At 53.0% G+C, this 10,544-nt stretch overlaps 2 protein-coding genes across 5 annotated transcripts in view; one reads left to right on the top strand and one right to left on the bottom strand.

Annotated features, from left to right (window-relative positions):
• Positions 1 to 246: 246 nt before the first annotated feature.
• On the bottom strand, positions 247 to 8,450 carry TMEM176B (transmembrane protein 176B). Of its 3 annotated transcripts, none has more exons than XM_010857254.1 (8): positions 8,281 to 8,450; positions 7,387 to 7,453; positions 5,743 to 5,974; positions 3,393 to 3,503; positions 2,710 to 2,766; positions 2,229 to 2,450; positions 1,221 to 1,340; positions 247 to 705 (listed from the first exon to the last, which is right to left on the bottom strand). In XM_010857254.1, the coding sequence occupies exons 3-8, from the start codon at positions 5,932 to 5,934 to the stop codon at positions 610 to 612; spliced, it is 798 nt and encodes a 265-aa protein (XP_010855556.1). In that variant the 5' UTR covers positions 5,935 to 5,974; positions 7,387 to 7,453; positions 8,281 to 8,450; the 3' UTR covers positions 247 to 609. The 3 variants fall into 3 exon arrangements, with proteins under 3 accessions (XP_010855556.1, XP_010855557.1, XP_010855555.1); XM_010857255.1 differs by having other exon boundaries at positions 247 to 702; positions 8,305 to 8,449; XM_010857253.1 differs by having other exon boundaries at positions 401 to 705; positions 8,305 to 8,447.
• A 97-nt stretch (positions 8,451 to 8,547) lies between these two features.
• Positions 8,548 to 10,544, top strand: part of TMEM176A (transmembrane protein 176A) — a 4,854-nt gene continuing 2,857 nt past the window's right edge. The window contains exons 1-3 of one of the 2 annotated variants that reach the window (XM_010857252.1): positions 8,548 to 8,878; positions 9,649 to 9,859; positions 10,326 to 10,436. In XM_010857252.1, coding sequence (XP_010855554.1) covers positions 9,665 to 9,859; positions 10,326 to 10,436 — 306 coding nt within the window. In that variant the 5' untranslated portion in view covers positions 8,548 to 8,878; positions 9,649 to 9,664. Of the gene's footprint in view, positions 8,884 to 9,648; positions 9,860 to 10,325; positions 10,437 to 10,544 lie in introns of both variants that reach the window. The other variant, XM_010857251.1, reaches the window with a different exon arrangement.

Raw genomic sequence — 10,544 nt, 5'->3', positions numbered from 1 at the left:
AGTCAGTCAGTTCAGTCACTCAGTCTTGTCTGACTCTTTGCGACCCCATGGACTGCATCACACCAGGCCTCCCTGTCCATCACCAACTCTTGGAGCTTATTCAAACTCATGTCCATTGAGTCAGTGATGCCATCCAACCATCTCATCCTCTGTCGTCCCTTTCTCCTCCCGCCTTCAATCATTCCCAGCATCAGGGTCTTTCCAAATGAGTCAGTTCTATTCATCAGGTGGCCAAAGTATTGGAGTTTTAGCTTCAGCATCAGTCCCTCCAATGAATATTCAGGACTGATTTCCTTTAGGATGGACTGGTTGGATCTCATGCATAATTCTCATTCAATTTCATGAGTATCGATGTACCAGGTATATTAACAAACGAAGACTACATCTTTTCTGCACAAAATCATTCTTTGGGGTTGCTTCTGTTTAGTCAGCACTGGGGGAAACGTGACAATACCTGTTCACTGAATGGAAGACCCTGGAGTGGCCACAATAGGTGAGGGTGGGGAGAAGAAAAGTGGGCACAGGAAGCAAGTCTGTGGGACAGGGCGGTGAGGGGCCCTGGGCAACTTGGGAGGGGCATGCAGGGTCCAGGCAAGGGTCTCTGGCTGCTCACAGGACAATGACAGCCGTGGTCTTCTCCTTGGAGGGGGAAGGGGGCACTGAATTCTCCCCCAGCAGATTCCTCTCTGACCCTTCCTCATCCTGCTGGAAAAAGAAAAACAGGAAGAAAATCAATTCTTGGGAGGAAAAGGATGGGACAGAGTCAGCTCCATTTGGCAATCAGGCAAAGGAAAGAAGGAGGGAAGGAAAAGCTGATGGAAGAAGGGGAGCTAGACAAGATCTAGGCCAGAAAAGAGAGAAAGTGGGGAACTGAGAGCAAAGAAGCGGAGGAGGCAGATGTTAACCCAGGACAAAATGATGGGGTCACCTTCCCCAGACAGCGAAGGGCAGAGCCCAGCACAGAGAAAGGCTGAGTGAGGGGAGCATGACCACAGCTCAGCCGTGTTCCTGCCCCGCTGTCTTTCCCTAGAGCTGCACCAGCCAGACCCGCCCTTTCCCTGCGTGATGTGCATGCTCAGTCACTTCAGTCGTGTCTGACTCTTTGTGACCCAGTGGACAGTAGCCCGCCAGGGTCCTCTGTCTCTGGGATTCTCCAGAAAAGAATACTGGAGTGGGTTGCCATTTCCTCCTCCAAGGGATCTTTCTCCCTAACAGCTCACCAGGGCCCGGGAGCTCTGGCCACAGAAGCTTTGAAGACCCACGCCCAGGGAAGCCAAGGACACAGTGACCTGCAGAGCACAGATAGCCAGGAGCAGAGCACGGATTCCGAGGAACAAATCCTGAAGATAAAGGGGGAAAAAAAGTTACAGTCAGGAGTCAGCTCCTGTGATTCCTCTGTTATTCTCATCTTGCTAGGAGGTATCAGAGTCTGTTCAACTAACTCCTCCTCACTGAAGCAGATTGCATTTTCCAACCACAAGGGCAGCCAGTCTCCATCCCATTTGCTTGTCTGCAGGGTGACTTTACCACAGCCTGTGAAGAGGTGGAGACTAATGCTTAACCCCCTGAACTCTGGAATCAAAGCCTGGGAATGCTTCGATCAACAAAATACAGTGGAAGTGACACTAGGGCCTGGCAGCTTCCATTGCTTACATCTTAAAATGCTCACAGTGGGATGCTGTCTATTGTAACCCGGTTGCCCAAGACACACGGAGAAGCCATTGTAGCCTCCCTGGCTGGTACTCCCCAGCTGAGCCCCCTGACATGTGAGTGCGCCATCTTGGCAGTCCAGCCAATCAAGCTCCTGGATGACTTCACACCCAACTGACCCATGACTGCAACTGCCTGAGAAAACCCAAGTGAGGACTGCCCGTGTGAGCCTAGTCAACCCACAGAATGTGAGACATACTAACCAACTGCAGTGTTAAGTCACTGCATTTGGGGGCCGTGTGTTACCCGGCAGGGGATGAGTGATACCAGTCACACACCAGGAAAGACAGAAGGGTGGCTCATGATATCCTGTCTCCTCTTTGCTCCTCATCCCCTTTGATTCAGGGAACGATCATGCCCAGAGATCTGAATGGTGTCTTCAGTTTAAGACACCTCCTGAACCAACAGCCTCAGATGAGGTCCATGCTCAGAGGGCCTCCATCTCTGCCCTCTGGTGCCCCAGTCCCCCCAATTTACAGCTGTGATGTGTTCTTGGGAGACTGACTCTCCTTTCTCACCATCAGCATTTGCATGTATCTTCTGCAGTTCTCCTCCTCCCACGATGAATAGGAACTTCTTCGTTGGTACCAAGAAGTGGGGGTGACAGGGACTAAGGAATCACACACAGAGCTGATGTCATAGAAGCCATCATATTGCCAGATGAAGCTATTCACACAGAAGACGACAGCGGCCACGGCCGTGGCAATGCCAGCCAGGGTGAGCAGACCTGATACGCAGCCCTAGAAGAGAAGACAAATGAGAACTGTTAACATTTATTCAAGAGGCGGTCCCTCTCCATGGATGGCAGAGCCATGGGGTCCCAGCCTCAAACCAATCTCCTCTTCCCCAGCTTCCTGGTCCGGGATAAACCCTCCCTACCCCTCCAGGAAAGATCTTAGGATATTTGAAACCAAAGGAGAGAAGACAGAAAAGTAGAGCAGGAAAACAGACGTAGTAGGGGGACAGAGGACAAGGCGGGGCAGAGGATGCCTCACTCACGGAGAGTTTGCCCCGGCGCTTCTCGTGGACAATGGCCCCAACTCCTGCTGCAATGGCCTAGGAAGAGAAGACACCAGAAAAGCCCTCCAGTTGACCATCTCCCATCACACTTCTCCCAACAGGCCCCAGAACAGCCAGTTTGAAGCAGGATCCAAGAGCCAGACAAAGAAACCTAGCAGACAGACAGGACTCTGCTTACAACAGCCTGACTCTTCCCAGCCATGCCTTTAAGAGGAAAACGGAGGGTGGAAAGAAAGGTTTTGCCCACCCCCTAAGGCAGCCTCCTCATCACTGTTGTTCAGTCACTAAGAGGTGTCCGACTCTTTGCGACCCCATGGACTGCTGCACGCCAGACTTCCCTGTCCTTCACCATCTCCCGAGCTTCCCCAAACTCTTGTCCCATTGAGTCGGTGGTGCCATCCAACCATCTCATCCCACCAGCCTCCTCATAACATAAGGCATTTGGTCGCTGGGTCTGTGGTCTCTTCCCCCGATCCCTGACCCAGATCCAAAGGAACTTTCTTTCTCCTTGTCCATGACCACTTGCCTCCCAAGGAGATCACAACACTTCCCTCCCATCCAAGTACTAGCCCGGCCCGACCCTGCTTAGCGTCCGAGGTCAGATGAGATCGGGCACCTTCTGGATGGTATGGCCACAGACTCATAACCCCTTTCTTACTCACCACAAACCCTGCCCACAAGGCACAGCCCGAGGCACGCAGCTGAATCCAGGGTCCCAAGTAGAGAAGCCCACCAAGAGCACAGCTGATAGCCCCGAGCAACAGCTGGGTCACCTGCAAGAGATGGGGAAAGCCACGCCCCTTCCCATGAGCCCTCACGCTCCAGGCTCAGACACCCAGCCCCCAGCTCCTGGGCATGGCTCCCCTCTCTTGCCCTGTCTTGACTTCTCTGCTTGGATTCTGGAAGTTCTATCCATGAAACAATGCATCCTGCTTCTCCCTCACCCCTCTGACTTGACAGTATTTTATCCTTCATTCTTTCCTAAATCCCAGTTTTCCTAAATTCCACACCTTGTCATACCCATTTGATGCTTCCTGCTTCTTTTCTCCTCTTTTTCCCATGGGAAGCCCACCATCCTGTCCAGGATGGGCCACAAAGACCTCCTTCCAGAAAGGAGGTGTGGTTGGCTGACAGCCTGGGCTTCCCTGGTGGCTTAGACAGTAAAGAATCCTCTGGCAATGCAGGAGACCCGGGTTTAATCCCTGGGTCAGGAAAATCCCTTGGAGAAGGGAATGGCCACCCACTCCAGTATTCTGGCCTGGAGAATCCCATGGACAGAGGAGCCTGGTGAGCCCCAGTCCATGGGGTCGCAAAGAGTCAGACACGACTGAGCGACTTGCACACTTCACTAGCTGACAGCCTGCAGTGGTCACCATCTTCAGGGTCCCCACATCTTTCAAGCCGAAGGCACATTCTTTAGGGATAGCTGCCCAGCAATGACTAAGCAAGGCGGTGGTTCGAGGGCCATTTCCACCTAGAACGGGACTTCTGTGACGGGCAGTCTTTGCTCCCAAGCTCCCTACTGGGCTACTACAGACCTCATCAGGCCTCCATCAAGACCTCCTCTCTCCCCCTGCCCACTCCTGCCCTTTGCATTGCATGATGTTACACCCCAGTAAACCTTTTGCATACCTCAAAAGGTGTGCAAACAACACCCAACTCAGTGTCTGTTTCCTGGAGGATCTGACTATCACAGCTTCTTGGACATCACCACCTACATGGACATCGTCATCTACATGTCCTGCCAGCCTCTCAGATTCATCACATCCAAATGCCAGACCCCACCCCCCACACCACCAGGGTCTGCCTCACTGACTTCCAGGGCTCCAGTCTTCTGGTCACTCTCACTCCAAACCTCAGCATCCTCTCGGACTCCTCTCCTCCCTGGTACCCCAAGTCCACCCACTCCCAAGTGACCCCACCCACCGAAGACTTGGACTCCTCTCTCTCCTCCTCATTTTTGCTGTGACCTTGCAGGTGCCGACCCTCCATACTTCTTACCTGGACACCACCTGGCTGGGAGGCTGCCTGAAGCTCGGGTGCCTGCCCCAGAATCCCTCCATGTCCAATCCTTCCCACTATAGAAGCTGATCCAGGACAAACTCCTCAGCTAGTCACTCAAGGCTCTCAGCAATAATGGTGTATATTTCCAGTCTAATCAGCCAGGAGTCCCATTCTCTTTACTCTGACAGAACCTGCCCTATGCTTTTTGGCTTCTTTGCCTTTGTTCTAGGCATTCTCAAAACCTGAAATTCCTTTCCTCCCATCCTCCACCTCTATCTGTTAAACACATTGCTTCTCCATGGCTCCATGGCTCAGATGCCATCCCCTGCAGGAGGCCCTCTGCAGGAGGCCATCCTGTCTTCCAAGCACGTCACCTATTGTTGTTCAGCCACTCAGTCGTGTCCAATTCTTTGCAGCCCCATGGACTGCAGCACGCCAGGCTTCCCTGTCCATCACCAACTCCCAGAGCTTGCTCACAAACTCATGTCCACTGAATCAGTGATACCAAACAACCATCTCATCTTCTGCCACCCTCTTCTCTTTTTGCCTTTGATCTTTCCCAACATCAGGGTCTTTACCAATGAGTTGGCTCTTCGCATCAGGTGCCCACCTGATCTACCTTTACCTCTAGGCGTTTGTGTAGTTGCCTGACCCTTCTGAGGGATGCTGAGCACCTTGAGGTGATCACCAAGGGCCTTCCCCCCAACGTGCCTGTCATATCGCCTGGCATCTGATATGGGTTCAACATGGGTTCAACAGCCTCCAGCGATCCTTCCACCCGCCCACCCCTACCTCTGGCTGGGACTGCTCATATTGCACCAGAGAAGCGATCCCTTACTTCTTTCCATCTCAATCTCTGTGTCAAAACTTCCAAACAAGCGGGGATACAAGTTGTGAGTTTTCATGGGGATTTTACCCACTTTCTTTCCTCACATCATATTGGAGAAGGAGTGTTACCTGCCTCTGTGTCACCTTGCTAACCCACCTCTCCAGCCAGCCTACTCTTACCCCTAGTGCCAGCTGTCCATAGCCTATCCTGGCCTTGGCAGGACGGTGAGACAGGCGCTCCACTAGGGAACTCCCAGCTTTTAGCAGTTGTGCCAAAGCAGATTCCTGGTGAATGTGGATGTCAATGTGGGTGGGCTGGGAGAGCACAGAGCCCACATCAACTCCATTCACAGTCAGCGTGTTCTGGGCCATTCTTCCTGCTGGGGAGATGTACAGGAGTGAGGTCTGAGAGCTGAGGAAGAAGAAGAGGAATACACAGCATGAGTGCAGGGTAAGAAAATAGTCTCCATGTCAAGTCCCGGCATGTGGGATCTCAGTTCTCTGACCAGGGATCGAACCCATGCCCCAGCCTAGAAAGTTCAGAGTCTTAACCACTGAACCACCAGGGAAGTCCCTGATCTTAATTTGGAATACAGATCTGAATCACCTGTAGAGTTTTCACCATATGTATCCTGGGATCTCTTCCCCAAATGGTCAGATACAGTTTGTCTGGGGTTTGGGATTAACAAAGAAAGGAATCTGAATTATTTTAGCAGCATGGTGTGTATATTTACACATAATACTTTTATATGGTAAAAAAAAAATCAAAAGATAAGTAAGTGTATACTGCTAAAATCCTCTCCTATCTTTCTCTCGTAGCCAGCTAATTGCCTTCCAGGCGGAAAAATATTACCATTTTCTAATATGCTTCCTGTGACTGTTCCAATCCTCTTCTATGACTATTCCAGTATTGTTAATTCTCCCATTATGACTGAGGTTGACTTTCTTTTCATGTTTAAGAGCCTTTCTCCTCTTCTTTTGTGAGCTTCCCTTTCATATCCTATGACTGCCTTGTTTTATTGTTTTGTTTTGGTCTTTACAGGAGTCCTTTGTGTGTTTGAAAAATTACTATCTGTGACATGACTTGCAGATAGGGCTTTAATATTTGCAATTTATTTTTGACTTAGCTTGTATTTTTATATAATCAAAATTTTCATTTTTCATGATTTCTGAGTTTTATATCATACTTAAAAAGGACTTTGCCATGTCAAGATCATAAAAGAATAATTCTTCCCTGTTTTCTTCTAAGTGCTTTTATGTTTTCAGTTTTCACATTTAAATGTTGATCTGTCTGGAACTTACCTTGTAAGCTGGGAAAAAATGGATCCAAATTGTTTTTTGTTTTTTTTTTTAAGATTCTAAACTTCTGAAAATATATCCTGTTTATGGAATGCATCATCTTTCTCCCACTGATTTAAAATGCTCCCTGGAGCAAAAATGAAATTCCCATAGGAAACCAAGCCTGTTTGAGTCTTTAACTGGCCCATTGGTGGATCTGATGAGTCATGCACCATGACCATAAATTTTAACTATAAATACAGAGTTTAATATTCAGTTGAGCTATTTCATTGACCCCCTCACCATGTTACTTTTCTCTTTGATGGCCACTTTTGCTGGATTACTTCACCTTGCATATTTTGGAATCAACTTGCCTCATTCCAAAAGAAATCCCCTACAAGCAATTCTCATGGTCATCCTAATGATCACTGTTTAAATCATAGCATTATTAATAATGATTCTAATAACATCAGCGAGGACGATAAACTTAAAGTCTTCCCATCTGTATTGTATGAGCTTCTCAGAGCAGCTTCACGCTTCACCTACCTGGCCTCCTGTGAAGGATACAAGTCAGGTGTCCAGCGATTCTGCAGATGCACAAGGAGGTTCAGACCTGTTCAAAGACCCACCCCAGGAAGCGCAGTCAGAATTCCAGCCAGATCATCCTTGGGCTCCAGGAATCAGCATCATATTAAGGCCCAGAATGTGCCTTAGGCTCCAGCTGCCTCCAAGTCTTCTGGGTACCACCTCTTTCCCCCCACCCCACCCCACCCCCAAGTCCTCTGGGTACTCGCTACCTCCCCCCTCCACCCTCCTCCAAGCCTCTGGGTACCAGCACTTCCCCCCTACTCCCTCCAAGTCCTCTGGGTACCACCACTTCCCCCCTCTACCCCACCTCCCAACTCCAGTCCCCAGATCAGCCTAGATTCCTGCTCTTCCTCTGAGCCAGGCCATCCCCATGAAGGTTCCCTTTCACGCCACCCTGACTCCAGGTTATGGAGCTCTTCCTCGCAGCCCTGGATCCTCCTGTCTGCCCGGCTCCTCCCAGTACCGCCTCAAGCTGGAGAGAAAGGGCCAGGGCCCATGCTATACCCTGGGCCCTCCACCTTCCACCTTTCCTACCAAAAGACCTCTCACTGCAAACCCTCTTTAGCCTCAGCCGCCTTACCCCTGGAATAGAGGCATGAGGCACTAGGGAGGAACAGCCGCCCAGTTGATGTGGCCAGACGTGGGCTCCCGGCCCTCCCCAGGCATTTTTCTAGGGTCCCTTCCTCTCGCTAATGTATCCCTGCCTTCCAAGCAGGTCCAGGGGAACCAGGAACTGGGGAGAATGGCATCCTGTGAGACAGGATGGGGGCTTTGGGGACTGGTCTTGGAGCCTCCTAGAGAGAGTTGGGGGTTGGGGTCTGGCAGTGAGTGTCTCCTGGAAGGGGGGATCACCTAGGCTGTGAAGGCTCTTCTCACCTGCTGTCCTCTGGGAGCCAGTGGCCAAGCCGGGCAGAGCTGGGAGGAGCTGCCCAGAGCTGAGACCCACCGGGGGGTGGGAGAAAGCAGAAGGAAGGGATGGAGTTATAAGGACCTGACCTTCAGCATCTTGACTTCCCAGAAAGAAGCTGGGCCAAAGGGGCCCCTCTAGGGGGGTTTGGTCTTGAGTAGACAGTCAGGCTGGCCGGAGAAGGCACACACACATACACTCCAGCACGCCCATACCTACTCAGACAGTACACACACTGGGGGAATTCTTGATCAGAAAGCCCCTCCCCTGGTGGGGACAGGAGACAGAATGGCCTCTTAGGGTTTCCCAGGGCTGGTCAGTTCTTCAGTCTCCCAGGCCACCCACCTGGCCCTTGCGCTCTCCCGGATGCCAGAGCCCAGCTTTCCCCAGCAGCTGGAAAACCTTGGAGGGGCCCTGTGCTCCAGCTGGGAAGTTGCCTCATCCTTCCCTGCTGGCACTCCACCAAGTACCTCCCGCTTCTGCCTGCTCGGGTCTCCCCAGCCCTGCCCACCACTCTCCACTGCCGGTCCCTGAGGAGAGCAGGTAAGGTAGGTCCATAGCCTGGGGGGGCCCTTTCCCCCAAGACCCTTCTCAGAGGAGGCCCCACCCTGCCGCCACAGGCCCTCCAGAACTTGCTGGGCAGGGAGGGAGGGGCAGGGACCAACCTCCCCTGCAGAGGAGGGGCCTCCAGAAAGGTACAGGAGTGGGGGGCCAGGTGCATTGATGCCAAGTTGTTCCCACCTTTGGTCTCCATCTCCACCCATGGCTTCATCCTTCACACTGGGTTTGTGGGGTTGAGGGGAGGGGCACAGTTAGAACAGGAGGACTGAGGAGCCATTGGTGGGGAGAGGAATATTCAGGGGTTGCTGGAGGGTCCCCAGACTCAGCTAGGGAACAGCTGCTTCCAGAGAAATTCAGGAGGCAGCCAGGACTCGGTTCTGCCCAGCAGCCTGGGGGCTCCAAAGGGGAAGAGGCAGAGAAAGGAGCCGGTGGCAGGGGGGCTGGGGTGGCACAAGCCTGCTGGGGGCAAAGGGGAGAAGTGAGAACTCTGGGACACGGCCTGGTCCAGCCCCCAAGGCAGTGGGAGGAGGATGAAGGGAAGGTCTGGGGGGAAGGGGAGGCCCCATAGACCGAGCAGTGGTCCCAGCCTCAGGAGACTCAAGCATCCTTCATGAGATGCCCCCTCAAGACAGGTCCTGGGTGCTGCTCTGTGACCCGAAGTGGTGTAGGGGGTCTCCACCAGCTCCTGTGAAATCCATACCAACCTCCTCCTGCCCACTCTTCGCCCCTGACGCTCCCTTCCTCCCCGCCAGGTGGGTGTCCAGAGGCATGGAGACAGTGGACTGCGGGGAGGCAGCCCCCAGGGCTCCCCAGCCCGCCAGCATCCAGGTGCACTTCCACCACGAGTCAGGTCTGGCCAAGCTCCTGCTAGGCGGGTGCTCCCTGCTGCAGCCCCTCCTCCTGCCCAGGCCCCGCGCCACCTCCCGGGCCCTGGGCCGCCACCGGCTGCTGGCGACCTCCTGGGTGAGTAAGGCTGCTGGCCACAAGGGGCACAGACTGATGCCCAGGCTCCCCAGACCTGGAAGGGGAAGCCCCTCTCCTGTCGCTATGCACCCTCCCTGGCAGCCTCTCTCTAAACAGGAGGCTAAGCCAGTCTTATCTTCCAACCGGAGATCAAGTTCCTGCTTTTCCCCCCACTTACCTCTCAATGAGAGCTGTGGGTAGGGTAGGCTATGGGCTGAAAGGCCAAAGGAGCCCCTGACCATTTAAAGTCCCAGCTGGGGGAGCCCTGAGTTCATCCTCTCCCTCCCCTCCCCTTGTCTCCCTTCCTCTCCTCTGCCTTCCCTTACCCCCTCTTTTTCTCTCTCTTTCTTGAGGTTCTAACTGTTAATAGCTGGAGTGGCAGGTCTCCAAAGCTACCCTGAGACTTAGGCGCAGAGGGTTGCTCCTGGGATCCAGGATCCGTGTGCTTAGGTTTCTCATCTTTCAGGTGATGCAGATCGTGTTGGGGCTGCTGAGCGGGGTCCTGGGAGGATTCCTCTACATATTCTCCTCTACCACCCTGCGGAACTCGGGAGCTCCCATCTGGACAGGGGCTGTGGTGAGTGGGACAGGAGGACGGTAGGCAGAATGGATGCGAGGAGAGAGAGGCCACTGCCATCGCCCCCAGCAAAACAGGGACTGTTGGCACCCGAACACACCCCCGGCT

The sequence above is a fragment of the Bison bison genome, unplaced genomic scaffold, assembly GCF_000754665.1.
Source record: "Bison bison bison isolate TAMUID 2011002044 unplaced genomic scaffold, Bison_UMD1.0 scf7180017864379, whole genome shotgun sequence".
NCBI classification, from domain to species: domain Eukaryota; kingdom Metazoa; phylum Chordata; class Mammalia; order Artiodactyla; family Bovidae; genus Bison; species Bison bison.
This window is presented reverse-complemented; position numbering and strand designations above follow the sequence as displayed.